The following is a 19,300-nucleotide window of genomic DNA, read 5'->3' as shown; positions in this document are numbered from 1 at the left end:
CGTTTGAAGACAAGAAAGTTGCATGCCAACTATTCCTGGACCAAGATTTACAATTACTGCCAGCCAGCCTCCCAAATGTTTTACCATATCTGCTACAAGCCCAAACATACCGCGCTTAACAGCCCATCTGACGTGCTTGACTGTAAATACATGAAGTTTACAAGCTGTAGATAGTCACATGAATAGGAACAGCACTCTTAAAAACTCCACAATCTTGCTCCAGCGGCCCGGCAAAAAACACCTTGGGTAATAATCTGGTTGTTAAAGTTGTAGTTGTTATCTCTGTTGTCAGATATTGTCCTTGAGTTATGGATTTACAACCAGATTACATAGTCAAACTGGTGACCTCAAAGCTCCGTCTGCGTATCTGATACGATGGGATCTAATGTTATGTGTACCGGTAGGCGTAGTTAATCAAATTTATTGGGTTGGGAAAAATGCACCGAAGATAATGTAGAGTAAATAATAATATTGCTTTCAGTGCACATTGCAAACCAGAGGATATAGGAGCTGAAAACTGTAAATTTATTGACTTGTGAGAGTCATTTCTAGACTACTGCAGAAGACTCTGACTATCCACATTACGGTTGAAAGATGTAGCCTCCTGTCTTTGAACAAGTCCATAAAAGACATTTAAATAGATGCCAAATGGTTTCAACTCTAGAATCTCTGACATTCCCAAGACATTCCCAACCTGTTGTAATGCACTTCCGTGCTGGTAGCTGGCTAAATCTGGACTGGAAATGGAAGCCAGGGCTCAATTTATCCCTAGGAAGGACTCAATAAAAAGAAATCCTTCAATTTGCCACAAAGGCTGCTTGAGATGTAATGCCTGTAATTGACACATTTTAAGGCTGTGAGTGATGTTTAATGCTGCTGACTTGAAAATTGCAGCTGTGAAAAGTCAAGGTTACAGACAAGGTAAAAAACGAAAATACAGTAACCAGTTCAAACAATTCCTGGGTGTATATCCAGAATATACAATGTACAACATAGCAGTCATCCATGCTTTGGGGACATGATTTTTCAATATTTCTGCCTTTTTAGGTAAACCTTTCAAAGGTTTGTCACCATGCAGGCCCATTTGTTTTGGAACTGCAGGTTTTTTTTTCAGAAGAGTTTTAGGTTGAGAAATTTACTATCACTATATCTATTGCCTTACATTACACTTGATTACACCACTGGGTTTGAAACTGGATATGTGCAGGCCCTAACGTCACCAGCAGTAGTCAATTTGCCACAGTTCAATCCTTTGAACAATCACAATTCTATATATGATTCAAAATTCCATTGTGATGTTAGCGGAAACAAGTTGCTGCTGGGAGTCTGATGCACAAAACGAGCAAAGGCTAGCCCATGATCGCTCCCCAGTACACAGAAATAATGGCTGGATATACCCACACATCTCTCCTGGTATTTCACTGTGGCTGAATTACAATTGATTTAACAGTAAAGATAGATCATCTACACAGACAGGCGTCATCTGCTAACCATTGTCTGAGCCGAAAAAGAAGTATTGTCGTCAAAGTCATTAAGGCTGTTGTAAATCAGTTCTGTCCGATGTGGAACAGTTCATCATGTAGTCAGTAATGCATTCCTTTAGCAAAGGCTCATTCAAATGAGACCACTTGGCATTGGTTAAAACTACAGACTGAGACACAGAAAATGCTAACACCATATTTATCGATTGTAAATGGTTTAGATAGAGACTGCTCTCAGACAAAAATCATATTATGTGTTGCAATTTCTCTTTTATGCTATTAGTCATATTTACTCATAGGGATATGGAGGCAGCTACTAGTACTTGAACATGAAAAATAGTACTGTTAGTAGTCATTTTCTGCATAAAAACAAAATATCATAAGCTTAAAACTATGAAAATGACCACAGCTGTCAATGCTATACTCAGCACAACTGACATTTACAGTTCTCATCGTTAGGAATCAATGATCCTTCCCAAGTGACTTTTGTGGTTACTTATTACTACAGATTTCGAGACTTGATTGCTTTTCATCTTTCTCATGAGGGACGCAAAGGCAGAAAATTCCATCTCATCTCTGCTGTAAAAACCATTTCATGACAATTCCCCATTGATTTTGCACTTAAGTCATAAAGATGGGTACAAATGGCTAGATCTGTTCTTGGTTGTAAGTCTACACTTTATTCCTGCTGTAAAAGTCTACTGCCGGGTTCAACTTTTTCTGAGGACACTGAGTGTGTGTGTGTGTGTGTGTGCAAATGTGTATGTATGTGTGCTGTAACTCTCAGTCTGTATTTTTTAGCATCAAGTTTCCAGAGAACAATTCATATACAGCTACCAAGGAGACCTACCAAATTGGAATTAACATACTACAGCATTCCAACAAAATTCTCCTTCATCCATAATTCATCCTTTTCTTCATCATTCTTAACAAGTCATTCGTATCCAGGAGTTGTGTCAAACCAATCCAGCGTAAGAGCAAGATGAATTACCCGCACTAAGTCTTATGATTCATTAGGCACAATGCAGCATTTTTATGACAGCAATGTCGCTTTCATGCGCAAAGGAACACAGCGATTGCTCCTCTGACAACGTCGTGCATGTTGTGATAAATGAGGCAAATGTCAGCTGTCAGATTTACTACCTGCCTCTGTTCGATTACACACATATTGCGGCAATATTCTCCGTTCAGGTGCAGGCTTCAACCTCTCATGGGCTTAGTTAAGGATGGAAATTGCAGGTATTTTGAGATTCATTCACCCCAAGCAAATACTAGGAGGTGAATGTTATTATACTGTTGGTTTGAAAACAATAGTTAGATGATAGATGAGGAGCATGGGAGCCTTATCTGTAAGTTCCAGCTTGAAATCTAAAGCAATATGGGGTAGATTTTTTTGCAAAGATGATTATGCACATATACTGGAGGTGAAGATCATATCATTTTGGCTACACAAATATCAAATTTATGAGGCAATTAAATTTCTTCAAAATCTGTAAAATCTATATATCACAAGTAGGCTATACTCTTGTTTTGTCAAAATTGTACTCATAATCTGCTTAAGGAAAACGAGAAGAACTCATAAAATCTTGATAAAATATGCCATAAGCTTGCTATTGATTCACCATGACTGTCTGTGTGCCGAGTAAATACATAGCTGCATAGAAGTATGATGTTTTGGGCAACTCTGGTTTGGGGGTGTATTGGAAACGATGGGATAACATCAGAGAATTGACCAGCATGACACTCACTAAGTGCAACACTATGTCCCATAGAAAGCCAAGAAGGGTGGGGAAGACTGATTGAGATGACCACCTGTGCATGTGTTGTGCAATGTAAACCAGTCAGATTTGCCCTGAGGAAGGTGAAAGATGGTCTCCGAAACCTTGGCTGAATAAACATCTTGGTTGTGTAAAAAGAGTCTCTTTATTCAGTGACGTACCAACCTGATGAAACTATTCACAGATGGGAGTGTGATTTCTTCTTGTTTTGTATTGTACCTAGTACACGGTTTATTGTACCTACATGGTTTCATGTCTGCAGGCTGTAGACTGATGGTCCTCTGTACTTTGTTTCCTCCCTCCAACCACTCCTGGGCTGTCATGGCAGGCTCCCAGCATGCTCTAGTGTCAGGGAACAGGTCATCTTGGAAGAACTCCATCTGAAAAATAGTTTGCCATGTACATAATATTCACTAAATCTACAAAATTGATTATTGAGCAAAATCGTGGATTATCTACATTATAGAGTAGAGTGGACTCATTCATTCCTCAAGCTAACCAACATCTTTCAAACCCCAGTCGTTCCTTGGTAAAACCTTTAGGTAGTTCCCGTTTAGAACTTTATTCAGCCTGTTCCATGGCTTATCTACATTGGCCCTCCAAAGTACAACTAATAATCAACTGTATTTTTTCCTCCAACATCTGCATCTGTATCATGCAGAGCTGATATAACTGCCCTTTGGCATAACACACCAGCTTTATGAAAATCACACACCACAAAGACAGGAACTACATGTAAATCCTACCTTGATTCTCGGCACGGTAAATGATAACGGCTCCAGAGTGGTTTTGTTCAGCTTGAAGCCCTGAGCAAACTCCACATCCTTGACATTACACACCTTCTTAGGTAAGTAAGATACTCCCTGTGAGGAGAGACATGGAATATAGATGTCCAAGGCACAAACATTAGCTGTGACTCCTGTGTACAAATGTACTGAAGAATGTATGTAATGATGTAAGGTGGCTTGAGGAATGTGTATTTCTACAAGGTGTGACAGGAGGACTTTTTAATGGCTCGCTAACGCTGAGCTGGGATTTGAACATACAATGTATTTGAGGGAGGGAAAGTCAATAATGCATCTCTGCCTCTAAATTGGGTATAAAGCAGATGCAGCTGCTACTGGCAGATTTCGTATTCCAGAGGAAACAAGCCAATGTAATGTACATTCTCTGTCAAAAAGTATTATTTATTTATGATTTGAGTATTAAGCATAAATGCAGCTGCTTGCTACTCTGGCCTTCCTTGCATCTGTGACTTCAGAATAACTTTCGACAAATACATAAACGTGATAAGTAACACAGAAAGCAAAACTGTTACTGTATGTAAAAGCTTATAGGAAATAACGTCATACATTGCATCATAAACTTAGATGGAATATTAAAATAGAATAACTCGTGGGCCCATATGATGTAATGGTGATAGATTGCAGAGAATATGACGAAGAATGATTGGAAGTACTAGGTAAAATGTACATTCAATTCCATTATGATAAAGGTTTTTATTGTCCAAACAGTACCCGTGCAGTCGCAGCCTTTGACGGCTGAATTGATGCAGGGCATCACATAATAATCCATACAAATCACAACAAACAAGTAATACACATGATAACACATATATTTTCTCCACAATTTTTGTGGAACTGTCGCAAGGGTCTGTGCGGCTGCCATTCGGCGCCACAAGGTGACCTCAATACGGCTTTCCCCAACCGAAGTTAGGTACCCATTCACACCTGGGTGGAGTGAGGAAAGTCGTGTAAAGTGCCTTTCCCAAGGGCACAACGTCGGGGCGCATGTTCAGACATGTCCCGGGTATGACTCGGGTTCGAACCCGGGTCTCCCGGTTCACAGTCGAATGATCTACCACTACGCCACCCGACGCCACTACTACACATATGTTCAAAATCTATCACTTTATTTGCTTGTGGAGTCATTTTTAAACTTCAAAGTTACAACCATTGCATCAAAGTAATCTACTGACTGAGGGTGGTTTTTACAATCATTACTTGAATTACAATCACACTATTACCTGATGTGGTGAGCTGAATGCTGTAGTTGCCAGCTCTATGAGGTAGGGCTTCTCTGTGCTGACTTCATACGAGAAAATTTGACTGTCTCCCTAAAATATCAGTGGAAAATAGAATGAAAAGGATCTGTTTGAAGTCAGCAATTTTTGACATTTCAATAATTATTAATATCTTCTCTGGCAAACTTCCAAAACAACATAAGTCTGTATCATCATTGCTGAAAACAAATCTAAAACTTAGAACAATAAAATGTAACTACAATCCATCACATCCTGCCCTTCACTTTCAACATACATGTACCTGTTCAACAATACTCGGGAAGGTACAAGAGAGCCCCCTACCTTTCCAGTAAGGAACAGCACCCTGCTGTCCTCATCATAGTAAGGCACAAGGATTGTGGTAGATTCGTCAATGCCTACAGTGGTTAGGGGTGCAGATAGGTCCTCTGCATTGAATACAAAAACAGTCCGCGTGCTTGACCTGAAAGTACATATTGCTTTGTATAAATTTCATCATTTTCATCTAGTCATTGCTTCAATCTGGTTTATAATTTTCTACTTCAAGGCAAGTGTTTTAAGACAAATACAAGATGTTTACAATGCATAACCCACCGGAAAACTGTATACTGGAGAGGAACTTTTATACATGTACATATTTCTTGCCTCATGATGATGTCAATGTTGAATGCCCGCACTACATGTATACTCCAAAGTATCAGAATTACTTTGTTGTCTTTCACTAAGATGATGAATGTTCAAGAAAATGACTGACTTGCTGAACCCGGTAACTGCCAGGCACTTCCCGTCACATGCCCACACCACCCTGGCTCCTCTGGCACCCACTGGGCCATCTCCCTCCTGTGGAAAAGGGTTAAACATGTGAAAAAAGGTTTATTAGGCTTTTAGGGTTAAGTACGGCTTGCTCTATCTACTTGTAATGTGCATATGACATGTTTGAATTGAGGAGGATGTCTAAAAAACATATTTACAAATTGAAGGTTGTAGCTTTCAACTCAATATACGTGTATATCTATAAATCAACTGCCAAAACCACCTCCATGTCTCTATCAACCATTGCCACTCTGGACTCAAACATACAAATTACAATGAGGCACTGCCCAAAACAATACTTCTGTCCCATAATAAGTAATAAATCTCTTCCTCACGAAATTCTCACCAGAAATTTAAGCAAACTGCAATGCAGATGCTCTACCCTGAAGTGAAATATATTACAGCCTCACCCTGAGTGGCCTGGTGCTGTCCCGTGGGTTATATATCCTGATGCTTCCATCCTTACAGACTGTGGCCAGGTACTGTCCATCAGGACTCCAGGCTAGGCTGAAGATCTGTAGAAAGATTAAAGTAATACATAAAGGTAGTCCCATAGTCTTCTAGGCCATAGGGGCAGGGGTTGTTGATCCACTATGTTGGAAGGTGGAGCCCATCCCTCTCCTTCTACCCCTTTACCTCCCCGACTGAAGTCAGGTACCTATTTTATACCTGGGTGGAATGAGGAAAGTTGTGTAAAGTGCCTTTCCCAAGAACACGTCAAAAATGCCTGGGATCGAAATTTGTGATTTCTTGATCTCCTGTCTGCTAGCGTAGCAACTCGGCCATTTGACGGCACTGTATATTATTCAAAGAACTTATTTTGTACATTTTTTTTAATGTGTTTTAAGTGCTCTAGACACATTTTGAAGCAAAGCTGGACCCTATAGACAAAGCGTCTTTAACTAACTCCTGAGAATGCCTGGAAATACATCTGACCTGGTCTGTGTGTCCTCTGAGTTTGAAGACCTGTTGTTCTGCCGACAAGTCCCACACTCTGACTGACATGTCGAATGAGGCAGACGCCATGATGTCACTCGCTGTGGGGTGGAACTTCATACAGTAGATTTTCTCCTCATGACCTAGAAAATGATAGTGAGAATATATCATACAAACCAGAAAAGCTATAATTTCCAATTGATCAAAGAATCATTAACAACTACAGAACTTTCAGCACCCCCGACAGTTCTCCTGTAAACACTTGATAGTTCAGTCTGGAATGCGGGTAACCACAACTAAATCTGCCAAATAAAGCATTTCTAAGTGCCCAATATGCCATATACAGATGGTTTCATGAAGATTTAAGACATGTTACTTTCTTGCCTCTTCCTTCTTCTTAACTTAGCAAGGTTGTTTGATTTCTGTCTTACCTCGAAGGCTAAGCTCAGGCTCTGTCAGTGTCTCAGTCAAACCACCTTCTGGGATGTTCCAAATGTTGATTGTGGCATCAGCAGCTATATATAAAGGAAGAAAAAAGCTCCAATTAGATAACAGAAGGAAACCAAGGTTTCCATAGGAATGATAACACCCTGGCACTATGATGATGATGATGATGATGATGATGCAAAACCCACCGACAGCCAGTCTGTGTGTGTTGAAGGGGTCCCAGCAGAAGTCCATGACAGTGGTGCCATTCTGTACTGTAGGTACTCCTGTGTCTGGTAACCTGCCTGGCTGGGACACCTGTGCACAGAGACAGCAGTACAGTTATTGAAAGAGATTGAACCTTGTCTTTTTGTCTTTGAAAGGAAAGTGATCTCGATTCAGTTAAGTTTACTCCCACAGGTCATGACAAAGTAGACAGTTTATGTACATCATTTAAAGGTTCATCATCCCGGGAAAATTCCAAGCTCTTTTCCACGAGCACAATGACCACGGCTTAATGTTCCATTCTAAGGACTGCAACCCTTTCCAGTAGCATGCATTCCAGGTGAGTGACAACAGCTACAGCTGTTCCCTTACCTCAAATATAGCGATCTGTCCACCAGTGACGGACAGCGGCACGGCTACCCTGTCTGGGTTGGCATGGAAACCGTCGCACTCCCCGTACAGGGACACGTTCAGGCTCCTGATGTTGACGATGTGGGTGGACTTGTGTAGCGTGGTGCACTTCAGATGGCGGAACTTGGACGTGGGGAGGCCTGCAGAGATGAAGTGAAATGAAGACTTACAATTGTATGTGCTACCTATTAGCATGAAAGTTCATCTAAGTTGGTAAAATATGACAGGTGGGTGTGATCAACTTCTGACAAACATATGTATGTGATAATATAAAGTGATAGTACATATCATATAGAAAGGTAAGTGTCGCATGTTTTTATTCACCTGCGAGGAACATGCTCTTCCTGTTGGCCCCTTTCTGACTAGCTGAGTCCTCGGTTGGTGACTCTTTTGTAGCCGTGTCCTCGCTGGGAACATTGGCAGTTGCCTCACTGTTGGACGCTTTAGGTGCAGGAGCAGGTGTGGCAGCTGGTTTAGGCACCTGTACAGATGGTTTAGGCACCTGGACAGCTGCTGGCTGTGGCTTGCTATCTTCCTGTGATGACAAACACTTTTGAATAAAAGGTCAAAACTGGTAAATTGTTTTGTCTCAGCCATCATACTGCTGACGTCTAATCAACAACAGCAATAGTTTCAGTACCAAAGAAAATAAAACAACTTTTTTCTTTGCATGCACACCTGGGTTTTGAGGTGACCAGAGGATATCCCCCATTAATCAAATCAACATGACATTATTTGAGCACAACACCAGTCCTAGCTCTTCTACTCCTTTATATCTGCTAACCCCATCACTAGGATTACATGCAAAGAAATATCTTCACAGTCCCTTTACCTTCACAGATTCCACAGGTGTGCTAGTCACAGGTTCCACCTCCTGGGTAGATGGCTTGGGTTGTACCATAGGTTTACTGGGAGGGGGGGCACTTGCTGCTTGGGGAGGAGGACCTCCACCACTCTGCTTTACAGGTGCTGTGGGCCTTTTCTTTGGATCCAGTGAGATTTTTGTCACCTTTCCAACAGACAAAAACACGACTCATGTGAATAAGATCTTTGGAGTAATACTCCAGTACTCCAATACTCCAATATTACATAACTCTAGTTAAAATTTTCAAAGTAAATATCTTGGTAACATGAAGGTTGATAACTCGACCTCATATCAAAAAGAGCAGTTTTCAAAATCACGACAGATGCCAGAGCTTCAAACACTTTAAACACTGTAGTTCTTTTTTTGGTGCCTCATTAATTCAGCACTTCTACAAATATTCTTCAAATGGAAACATCATATGATTATGCAGTCAATTTTTAGACAGTGACCTTTCCTTACCAGGTTATTGCCACCATCCATCCACTCCTGTGCTGTCATGGCAGGCTGTCCTGATGCTGTATCAGGGTACAGGTCTTCATGGAAATCACGATATGACTGAAACACACACATATTGATAACCCTTGTGCTTTGGGTTTTTGTATTGTATGATCATAGGGAAATATCTGATTGAATTACATCATAGGATGGATGCTACTAATACAATTGTATGACATAACTTACTCTGGTATGACACCACAGTTTTTAGTTTCATACCATGATTTATGCAGTATCCATTCCTGGCAACCTCGTACCACTTCCTACCTGTGACCAGGGCATGCCTGTCAGTCAACTGAAACAAAATCTCCGCCCAATCAAGATCACTTCCAATCCTAGTTACTCAGGAAAAGATATGCAAAACTCATTTTAAACTGGTACCACCCAAAACTATACTTCACCCAGCTGGGGTTATCTGGCATATACTACTGAACCTGAGACTAAGATGTCATTTTGCAGACTCTCACAGTTGCAGACTGACTCTCACCTTCCTGGGCACGATGTAAGGCAGCGGGATGATGGCCTGATGCACCAGCAGTAACACACGATTCACCTCTCCTGTCATCACATCCATCGCTCGCTTGGGTACCATGGCAACACCCTTCACCTGTTCCGAACTCATATGGGGCTGGCCTAAAAATTATAACACATGATTAGGCCACACTGTCTTGAATATATGGATGACATCTGCACACAGATGAATTTTCACCCAATCCTCCGAACATAAATATGAATAAAATAGATGAATAAAACAAGGATTTATAAGTCTTACATTCTGTGAGGTACGGATGCTTGGAGGTGACTTCAAAGTATCTAACAGCAGAATCTCCCTGTGGAAACAAATTGACATACACATGTAAGCGACAACACTGGAACAAAAGCATTCTGTTATCAAAAGCAGGACAACTTGGAAGCCTAGGACATTTCAAGAGCATCCTGGACAAAAGCAACCTGGCAGTGACAAAGGAATGGTGTTTTTAGATTCAATGGCATGATTGCAGTGTACCTTTCCAGCCAGGAACAGCATGCCTGTGTCTGCATCATACAGTGGCATGATGGGACTGAAAGAGACAAACAATGGACAAAATCATAGACATTCAATTACACACAGAGCACATCATCAAGCCAGTAATATTATGCAACACATTTCAACACTAAACATCTAAAAATTATTGTAGACTTTGCTTTGTCATTGCTGTTATATATAGATATATCACTGTAAATAAAAAGTTGCTTTAACCACTCTTGGGTCCTTGCCTCATACCCTAATTGATAGTATCTGTTAGCTTTTCCAAGCACATTTGTACAGATTTTTAAAAACATACCCAACATCAAAAAGTATGTTGGTCCCTAAGAATTTTCATGTTGTGCTTTATGAAAACATAAATTTCAATGTATGTACTGATATGTCATTAATGAATCATTTTCTACAAGTTACCACTAAAAAAATACAAAGTGTACAGCAGCCAAGACAAAGCCTAATAGGCCCAAAGCACAAGATGTCCACACTAAACTAGATCTAGACAGGCATGACGACACAGGCAGTGGAGAATGACATGTACCCAGTGTTGGAATCCAGGGCTTCGGTGGCCAGAGTCTGGCCCATGTTGCGAGGGTCCCACACAATGTACTGACGCTCACGCATCTAATAAAGGGTGCAGGTAAGAAAGGACATACAATGTGCATGGACAATGACTGCCAGTCAAGCCATGCAAGCTACAACAGACAGATACATATCAAGTCAAAGTATTCAATAGTAGACTAAATTTCATACTAGATCTAGGCACAACATGCCTTCTAACACTAAAACAATGTAGCATGCAGAACCTCTAAAGAACCACTAATGGAAAAAAACAACATGACAGCAAAGAAGCAAGTCATAAAATAAGCAGAAAAGGAAAGAAAAAGTGACAAATCTAGCTCCTACAAAACACAGTCAAGTTCTTTCTAGCAGAGGTACAAATACATAGGAAACACAGGCCTACATGTCGTATGCTGGAAATATTTTGAAAAGCAGTCATTATCATTATAAAAGGGTATAATATCATTGTGTTTTGTGTGTATCCAACATTACTCTATTGCAGAAACCTACATGCAATAAACAATTGTACTCATGCCTGAAGGCCAAATGCATTTCAGGTAACAGTAACACACAAAAATGGAAAGAGGTAAAAATGTCTATCTGTAGATATCTCTTAATATCTACATTGATAGTATAGCTGGAACATTCTGCCTGCCTCAGAAGAAAGCCCCTAAGTATAAGTAAGTGAATCAGATGATGTTTGCCCTGTCCCTACCTTACTGAAGCCTACAGACAGCAGCATGTCCTTCTCTCCTAACCACAGGACCCGGGAGTCTCGCACATTCTGGTGGCCCTCTCCTGCCTGGAACATACAAGTCTCCATTGTACCATTTTACCATGTGATGATAATACCTTGGTATTGATATGTCAACTTCAAATTCTGTCGGAAGTGAGCAAATATTTGAGCTGTGATCTTACAAGAGCAATACCAGTGTAGCTGGGTAAGGCCCATATTCTGGCTGGGGGTAACAGTAATATTCTGGCCTGCTAAACATGTAACCTGCATACTGTGGCATAGTACACTTTTTTTATACTTCAGCATTCATTATTAACATTTCCCTGAATCTGTACCTGTACTGTTGAACCAGCTCTGGGATCCAGAACCCTGATCTTCTTGTCCTGTTGGGAGAAAAAAAAAGAATATTGACATCTACATACTAAAGTAAGTCTCAACATGGTGTACACAACTCACAGTACTTGCACAACATTTATAATGCACATCATTCACAATATATCTCATGAGCCGATACAAAGACTACTTCTGGAGTGAATACAGGATGGTGAGTGGGAGATATTAAGAGTTACAAACCTTGCAAGATGTTGCTAACAGGCTGCCATCTTCCTTCCATGAAAAGCTCTGTACTAAGTCACTGTGATCCTCTAGCACTGAAGTTGTCAAGGAAAAAGCATAGAAAATGTCATTTCTTATTATAAATACTTGATTCAGCTAAAACTGTTACACACTAGATGCAATAGGTTCTTCAAAATGTGTATGCCTGAAGAAACTGAGAGTAAGCATTTAAGATCAATCGGTTTTTCTGTTGTGCAACAATTTGCCAGTACATTTTCATAGTCCTGGCTGTCTGAAATCTACCATAAGCCTCCTGCTGCACTCCCACGTCCCATATCCTGACAGATCTGTCTGAGGAGAAACCCAGGATGTTCTCAGCTGTCGGGTGCCACAGCACATTCTCTACTCTCCTGTCCAGGGTAGTCAGTGTGGCTGTGGCTGAGGGAGGCTCTAGTACCGGGCCTGATGGGATTGTCCATAGCTTCACCTGGAGATCACAATCAAGGCAAGAAAAGGTACATGTAAGTAAAGGTGGTCCCATAGCCTTTTTTTAGGCTGTTGTTATCTATTGTGTCTTAAGGGCAAGGTATTGGAAGGCAGGGCCACACCCTCTTCTTCCACCGCCTTTTACCTCCCCAACCAAAGTCAGGAACCCATTTTGCACCTGGGTGGAGTGAGGAAAGTTGATCCTGCAAGTGCCTTTCCCAAGGGCATAAGATCTGGGTTCTGGGCCACTCACCCTACCATTATGCCACACAACCCCCTAATTAAGGCAACAAGTACATGTATCAGACATCAGTGTTGAAATTACATATAACCTCTATTAACACTTGTCCATCGGGTTACATACATCTGCCACTTTTAGAAACAGTATGGAAAAGTTCCACTTAGTAATTATTTCATATCAAGCTCACCGAACAGTCTTGAGAACCCGTCACCAGAAGTGAACTCTCCGTGAACGCATCAAATGGTGAGAAGTCGAAGTCTGTCACAAAATCTACAGAAAAGAAAATAAGGTTTTTTGTCTCACTTTGCTATATCAGTATTGATAATACCATTAGCCCATGGTGTCTATTGTCTCTTACGGCATAACACAATAGATAAAGATGAACTAACGTTACTCAATGAATAAAAAAGAATAAATACATATCTTGTCCATCCAGGGGAAATGATTGATACTGAATGGAAACATACCGGCATGTGCATGTAGCATTGGGGTAGATCTGTCCTGTCTGCCAACACTGTTCAGAGGTAATATACCCAGGGTGTTCCCACCTGCAGAATAGGAAGACAATTTTCATACATTCCTCTTCAATTAACAAATATTGACCAAAAAAAAATAAATAAAAAATTGACAATTGTCATAACTTGGAAACTCATTTGTAGTTTACTGATTTAAGTCAGTGGGTAATTCTAGACTCTCTGTGACTTGTTGTATAGCCTGTCTATTTTGAGACAAAGTATAATCAAAGGGGGGACTCCAAAACAAAATGTTTGTTCATGAATAATTTCATCAGGTTGGTAAATGATCGAATTGCATAGTTCTTTGTTTACAACACCTTGTTGTGAAAAAGGTTGTGAATAAAAGATCTTTGTTACCAGTACTCAATACAGTTGCACATGGTTTACCTGGACTGTCATGGTTGTAAGCGATGTGGTGACAGTTGGCCTTGATGTGGTTGCCTTGAGATGACAGTCCCCGAGGAACACTGATGTCTGTGATCCAACCCTGAGAAGTGGTCACAGAACAGATTGTACTGAATGCACGATGATGACTTTGCTCATGACAATTTTGTTACTAAGTACCTACTAGTAGTACAGTATATAAAAGCAATGATTATATGATTATTATCATAATAATAATTCAAGCCTTCACAATTCTTGATTTACCAAATACCTTGTGTTAAACTTAAAAAAAAAATAAAGTGGGGCTTTAAACTGCCCCTTTAACAGTTAATTAGTGAGACGTAGTTAACGATCTAATGATTAAAATCAATCATGTGACTCACATCCTTCTTTGGCACTTTGGCAGCTGCGTTCTTGTACTTGGAAGCCTTGAAGCGGAACGCCATGATGATACCGGCAGACCAATGTGTGTTCAACTGAACCGGCTGAAACTCAACTGACTGAAGATAGAGATATCATTGCAATGTTATTGCAACAATTCAGGGAGCAAGGTCAAAGAGGTTGAGTGCTAATTGTAATCTCCAAGTAGATCTTTGGCTTCAAGACAGTATCAAATTGACAGTATCAAATTGCGGCAAATTGGGGAGGGGGGCAGTCTAAAAGGCCAATAAAGACGCCTAAATTGGCTAAAATCATGTAAAAAATAAGGCAAAGTCTAAACTTCTGCATGGAGGGTACGTAGTACTATGGGACTCATTGACTCTCATCTAGCCTGTTGTTTTTCCAAGTAACGATAAAATAATGTTTTTGTTGATGTTAATTATTGTTGTCAGCTTTAAGTTAGACAGGCCTGGCATCAGACTCAGACTCAGAACCCTAGAATATAACCAACAACAACTGTAATCTTGACACCTTAACGTATCTTTCACCAGATCATAATTAATCTACAATGTAAACAGTGATCAGCTGATACGTGATCCCAGACCAAATCTGCCGGTACGTGTCACATGATGTCTGAACGAAATTCGCTCAACAGACAAGGGTAGACACGTGTTTTAGGTTTGGCAATAGTCTCTAAACAGTCTACAACAACCCACACGTTTACCAAACACACAGATAAACATAAAAAATGCCACATACTTACAGGAAGAGCCAAAAGCCGGACGGAAAGCGGTCTGAATCACATGGAAGGGGCGTGGAGAAACCACTTCCTGCTTACAGGGTCAAAAGTCACGTTTACCTTCTCGGTCCCAGGGTAGTCTATGATCATATGTGATCTATGAGTATGAAATTCATTTATACAGTTTTCAATTAAAAATCATTACCTTCATTTATAAACATTGTAACACTTGTAAGATGTATAACTTCTGATCGTAAGGAATTCTATTGAAAATAGCTTGTATGAGTGTTAATCTATTATCATAAATGTAAGCATATTACAGCATTTGTATTGCCAATAGTCACATTCTGTAATATTTTGAGATCAATTCTGTGGTGGTATGATTAGTTGTATTCTTCATAATCCACCACCACTATTCAAAACTAATATGACTGATATGATTGGATAAATGCTGTTACGACTGTTATAATGTAGACATTCAGTTATTTAAAGTCCAGGACGTTACAAATAAAATTCACAAGTGCCGATGATGCGTCATCTATATACATTCGCTAGGGGGCGGCCATATTCGATTCTCTTCTGTATTTTGCTGGCACCTACTTTATAACTATCCAGTAAATATCATGTTTGAGAATAATTGATTACATAATGCTTAGTTACGATTAACTCTAGCGGCATACGCTCTGCAACTGTGTTGTTTGTTTGTTTGTTTGTTTGTTTGTTTGTTTGTTTAGAATCTCCATTGGTAAAATACTGCACATTTTGTACTTAACGTTACATTATTCTGTGGTTGTTACGAAATCCAGGGGTGATCTTTAAAAAAGGTTTGCAATGTGTGAGTGGATAGTTGTTCATCAATTTTCCGCCTTAACTTTTTAATTTTCCTCTTGTTTTGAGCCAATAATGACCTAGATCTTCAGCAATTATCTCATTGGAATCAATACTTCAGGTGGGCATCATTTTACTAATTTGGTTGATTTTGTACCGATAAAAATGTGTTCTTTTGGAAAATGATACTGCCCTCTGTTCTTCACTTAAAATTAAGAGCGGGGAGGTCGGGATCCGATATTGTCTACTGCCTGCACTTCGAGAAATAGCCGCCTGGTGATCAGCCCAAGGCTGTCTTCAGTATATAACTTACCAAATGATGGATGTATTAAATCAGTGCGTATGTTCACCATAGTTCAAGATTATCTCTAATATTTGCCTGTTGCGCGTTGGATACCTAGAATCCACCATGAGCTGGAGTGTTACGCCAAAGGGCGGGTATACCACCAGCTATATACAGATACAGATACCATGACTGGCGCTGTAGCTAAGCCGTGTACACTGCAGCTGAAAGATCTGATCGATCATGATGAGAATTGGACTGTCACTTTGCGGTCACGTGTCGGATTTCCCGTGATTCTATGTCATCCCTTCATGTTCTTGAATCACACACGCGCAGACAGGCTGGCGTTTTCAGAATACGGCCTGATCATCGACGGCTGGAGGTTAAGGTTAGTGCCCGTTTCAACGACATCTGCCAGAGAAGACACTTATGGTCAGGAAATGATTCTACTATGCGTTAGCTAACTGTTTAACGTAGTTCATATGAGAGGCCACATGTACAGAACAACTTGTGTTGTAGATATAAGTATGCCTTAAAATTCGTAGTAAAATATTTTGATTTAGGTCACAATGCTAACCAGGGCTGGTCTTTTAAAACTGACTACTCTGTGAAATTGGAGCGTTTTACAGTCCCAAAATATGAAATGCTGGTTTGTTTTGCTGAGATAAAATCATAATGCTGAAAATATCCAGACTGTAAGTCAGCTTTATTCATATATCACTTGGACGCTATTCATAAATGCTATGATGTTTGTATGCTATCTAGTGGTTCAAGCGTTTCAGTTATCAAAAGCAGAATAAAAACATCCTGTTGTAGGTTATCAATAATTCATTGCTCCATTGTTTGATACTCCGAATGGGAAGGTCACCGTTTTCTTTGTCTATCCTGTCATACAGGATAATGTTACCGGAGATTTCATTTCAATAAACGAGGCAAGAAGACAAATATAGACACGTGCCCACGAACGTTGCCTGTGTTTGGGCAAGAAACCAGTAGGGACCAGCGTCTTTCTACTGCGTGTGTGCTTTGACCCAAATAACTGTGCAGGCTCCGTGTGTCCAAACATTGCCCTCCGCTATTGAATCCGTCCGTACTGTTATCTGTGTGCCATATTCTTCCTGTTGGGGGAAGCACTGATTGCGATAGCTCATATCAACCCTGTCCACGTTGTCAAAAGAAGGAAATTCAGTTACAACTGCAGTTGAAATACAATTGAATCCGTCAGACTCGAAAGGAGAGCAATATGGGCAACGCGTGTTTTGGGTGTTGCAGAAAATCTAAATACATCGCGAACAATCTGAAGGAGAAAAGAGTTAGAGGCAATAGAGACAGATATATACCCTGCCCGGAGACTTTAAAAAGGAGAGACGTTGAAAAGAGCTTTGCTGAGGCGCAGGAAAACGCACCGGACCCGCAGAAAAGTCCCAAGGAAATGACATATAGGAATGACGACACGAGGCAAAGGTGCGAAATCATCGATGATGATTCTGATGACCACAGAAGCGATACGGACTCCAGTGCGAGTAGTACCGGAGAAGCAGAAATGTATTTCGGAGAGGAGACCGAGGAAGAGGCAAATGAAGGGACTCTGGAAAGAGTGGGGACTCCGGAAAGTGAGGGAACTCCGGAGAGAAAATTCTCCGGCATCAAAATCGAATTCAAGGCGCGGGTGGAGAATAGCGGGAACCAGCTGACTGAAATGTTACAGGCGCGCGGGATTTTGAAGACCAGAGAGGACGGACCACACGCCGAACACAGGTTTCAGGAGGACAGCAGCTGTGGACTTACAACTCTTTAATCACTGAAGTCCTTTGAGAGGTTGGAAAATGTCAAACTTTAATTTTATATGAGTAAGACAGATAGCGACTCTTTTTAATATTGGATGAATGAAGACTCTGTCCCTGGGCCACTTGTGCATCCCACCTGTCGCCGTTTACTACAATTGCATGGTGTCGTGGGATGCGCCTATTGTCTATCTTTGTCTGCACTTTTATCCCATCATTTAAAACGACAACCCCACTGAGACCGATTTGATTTCATTTATCACTTTGTAATGAATTCATCAAGTACATCATAAGGTGCCCAATCACTTTTATACGTATACGTATCTTGAAGCTTGTATATTTTTATGTTCAGATGCGGCAAAGTAAAAAACGTATGATAGAACTAAATTGACCTTAAGTTGTATTTAAGGCTGTCGTTACCACTTAGAGTTCATTTATACATTAACTAAAAAATGGTTTATCGTGACAATGGGTACGTATACGTACAGATGGCAACGGTTGATTGTATTACGGAAAGAAATTGTTCATCAAAATCTTTTACAACATCTAATGAGATTTTCCTATCACAAACAAGGAGGTTGAGAACTCTTTACAACCTGCATAATCACAATACGTACTGAATATGGTATCCGATCAAACTATGGAAGAACGGCTTTTACAATTACGTGTGTCACTGAGATACGAAAAGGCAACATGACAGTTTCGATATACATTATCATTGTTATTGTTGAAAATTCATGTCATCGTCACTGCTGATAATTTTGAAACCCATTTATGTAGTAACTCACTTCTTGTTCATTATCGGCAAACTCGTGTGTTTGGATGTTCGCAAATGTTGGTGACTTCCTAATACATTGTGTATATATACTTATATAGATATGTAGTTCTGCAACATTTAATAGACTAAAAGCCTTCTTGAACCAGTAAAACTAACTAGCTTCTAAGAGCAGCTTTGCACAATGTTTGTGTTGTAGTTTTGAACAAATGCAACTTTATGGTCTTTCAGTCTTTAGATGTATAGAAATCTAACTTGAGACAGAAATATATTCTTTGTAGACGAAAAAAATTGCGATCTACACCATATAGAGTACGAACGTTTTTCAATACATTTTTCTTGAAACGATGACAACCGTGTGATATATAAAATACTCTACTGTTATTTCAGAAAAGTCATACCACATTGACATCAAGCAAAAATATTTCCACATTTTCTCACAGATTTCAAACCCACCCCTGTTACATGTATTCCCCGTGATATCCGCATGTCCTACAGGTTATCACAAATTAATGTTGCTGTTGGTTTTCTTACGGACTT

General features: G+C 40.2%; 1 protein-coding gene across 1 annotated transcript; it reads right to left on the bottom strand.

Moving 5' to 3' along the window:
- Nucleotides 1-2,998: 2,998 nt before the first annotated feature.
- LOC109467771 (coronin-7-like) lies at nt 2,999-14,464 on the bottom strand. Its single transcript, XM_019765823.1, has 26 exons — nt 14,354-14,464; nt 13,974-14,073; nt 13,539-13,619; nt 13,259-13,341; nt 12,648-12,831; nt 12,363-12,439; nt 12,125-12,172; nt 11,769-11,855; nt 11,034-11,116; nt 10,478-10,532; nt 10,244-10,301; nt 9,959-10,104; nt 9,436-9,531; nt 8,944-9,120; nt 8,436-8,646; nt 8,073-8,251; nt 7,685-7,793; nt 7,481-7,564; nt 7,050-7,192; nt 6,524-6,628; nt 6,055-6,140; nt 5,625-5,763; nt 5,286-5,375; nt 4,006-4,122; nt 3,504-3,639; nt 2,999-3,033 (listed from the first exon to the last, which is right to left on the bottom strand). Exons 1-26 carry the CDS (start codon nt 14,414-14,416, stop codon nt 2,999-3,001), a joined length of 2,772 nt encoding a protein of 923 aa, XP_019621382.1. The 5' UTR covers nt 14,417-14,464.
- Between the last annotated feature and the right edge of the window lie 4,836 nt (nt 14,465-19,300).

This window comes from Branchiostoma belcheri, unplaced genomic scaffold (assembly GCF_001625305.1).
Source record: "Branchiostoma belcheri isolate BF01 breed outbred unplaced genomic scaffold, Haploidv18h27 scaffold19, whole genome shotgun sequence".
Lineage (NCBI taxonomy): Eukaryota > Metazoa > Chordata > Leptocardii > Amphioxiformes > Branchiostomatidae > Branchiostoma > Branchiostoma belcheri.
The sequence above is the reverse complement of the archived record's forward strand: the minus strand, read 5'-3'. Positions and strand labels throughout refer to the sequence as shown.